Source organism: Nothoprocta perdicaria, unplaced genomic scaffold (genome assembly GCF_003342845.1).
Source record: "Nothoprocta perdicaria isolate Ctin4 unplaced genomic scaffold, notPer1 scaffold_398, whole genome shotgun sequence".
Lineage (NCBI taxonomy): Eukaryota > Metazoa > Chordata > Aves > Tinamiformes > Tinamidae > Nothoprocta > Nothoprocta perdicaria.
Window position 1 is genome coordinate 1 of NW_020455641.1, and position 1,728 is coordinate 1,728.

The window sequence follows — 1,728 nt, forward strand, 5'->3', positions numbered from 1 at the left end:
TGCAGGCTGGCCAGGATCTGGCTCTCGATGGCCTGCACCCAGGCGTCGCGCTCCTCGAAGCTGCTCGCCTCGAAGTGCCACGTCTGCCCCGTGCTCGACACGATGATGAACTCGAAGTTCTCCTCCTCTGCGGGCGAGAGCCCCGGGCGGGCGGCTGGCACCGGCTACGGGCCCTTCCGGGGACCCCCAGCCCGCCCCACCTCGGGGACCCCCAGCCCGCCCCACGGCAGCGGGTGGCAGCGGGTGGCAGCACCCACAGGGCCCGGCCACGACCCCCGCCCCGATCCCCCGGGGACAGCGGGGACAGCGGSGRCAGCGGGGACGGCGGAGCCGCATGCACGAGGGGAGCCGCCCGCGGGCCGCGTTACCTGTTTTATAAATATTTCTTAAACTACCAAAGCTTTTTAATTTCCACATTTTGCGCTTGGCTGCGGAGGGTCCCAGGCAGCGAGAGCAGAGAGAGCGAAGGGGGAGAGAGGCACAAGGAGGAGAGAGAGTCACGAGAGGAGCCTGGGGCGGCACTGGCAGAGCGAGCAAGAGGGGGACGTGCCGGGCACGGAGGTGGCAGCGGTGGCCCCGTGGCGGGGACGGGGCGCAGGCGGTGGCACAAGCGCTGCCCGTCGCCTCCCGGTGCCCAGGGATGCTCTGCTGGAGCCCTGGGGCAGCCCAGCGCGCGGCACCGTCCCCGTGGCCCTGGGCTAGCGCCGCCGTGGCCAGCGGCCCCGCGGTGCCCGGGCAGCGGCGCCGGGGCGCTCACCTTCCGCCTGGCCCGCGGAGCCCTCCGTCTTGGAGGGCGTCGAGAGCTTCTTCCGCCGGTGCTTCTTCCTGTCCATCATGGGCGACGGCGGCGGCTCCCTGCCCGCGCTGCCGGGGCTGGAGATGGCCTCGGAGCTGGGGGGAGCCTCTGGGGGGCGGGGGGGTCACCGGGGCCATCGGAGCCACCGGGCTCCCCAGGGACCCGAGCACCCATGAGTCCCACGGRGTCCCTGGGGCCACCAAGTTCACCGGGGCCACCGGCATCAACAGACTCGCTGGGGCCACCAGGACCACAGGTCTCCCTGGGAACACCGGGGCCATGGAGACCACCGGGTCCCTGTGGTCTCACAAGGGCCACCACGACCGTTAAGGGCCACCAGGACCATAAGGACCATCACAAGGGCCACTGTGATCACTGGGCACTGGGGCCACCACGGCCACCAGGTCCCCCAGGCCCCATGGAGGTCTCTGGGCTCTCCAGGGCCACCAGAGCCCCCGGGGCTCAGTGGGACCATCGTGTCCCCAGGTTCCTGGGCAGCCAGGGGCTGTGCCCTAGCAAGCAGGAGCGGGCAGGGGCCGGGCACTCACCGCTGCTGGGCAGCTTGGCGCTGGAGGCGGAGGCGCAGCGCTGCAGCGAGCGCTCCTTGCCCTTGGCGCCCGGCTCCGGCGGGACGCTCAGCGCCACGGGCGAGGTGCTGCCTGCGGCCGGCGCACAGGGATGAGCGGCCCGGAGCCGGGCAGGGTGCCCCGGGGACGGTGCCGCCTCCCAGCCCCGCCGGCCGCTCACCGCCGCCCTCGGGTGCCTGCACGCCGGCCACGTCCTTGAGCAGCCCGTTGATGCTGGCCGCGGGGCCGCAGGCGGAGATGGCGCGCGGCGGGCGCTTGCCGGGCACCTTGACCGTGGTGCGCAGCAGGTCCATCTCCTTGCCGTGGGCGCTGTGGATGTAATCCTGGCGCGGGGCCGGGCAGGGC

The 1,728-nt window shown here is 72.9% G+C and overlaps 1 protein-coding gene across 1 annotated transcript in view; it reads right to left on the bottom strand.

Annotated features, from left to right (window-relative positions):
* Positions 1-7: 7 nt before the first annotated feature.
* Positions 8-1,728, bottom strand: part of AGAP2 (ArfGAP with GTPase domain, ankyrin repeat and PH domain 2) — a gene marked incomplete at its 3' end in the record, with an annotated part of 12,867 nt that continues 11,146 nt past the window's right edge. The window contains exons 8-12 of the mRNA XM_026045080.1: positions 1,544-1,706; positions 1,345-1,455; positions 758-904; positions 369-428; positions 8-127 (exon numbers count right to left, since the gene is read on the bottom strand). Of these exons, the coding sequence (XP_025900865.1) occupies positions 8-127; positions 369-428; positions 758-904; positions 1,345-1,455; positions 1,544-1,706 (601 nt within the window). The remainder of the gene's footprint in view (positions 128-368; positions 429-757; positions 905-1,344; positions 1,456-1,543; positions 1,707-1,728) is intronic.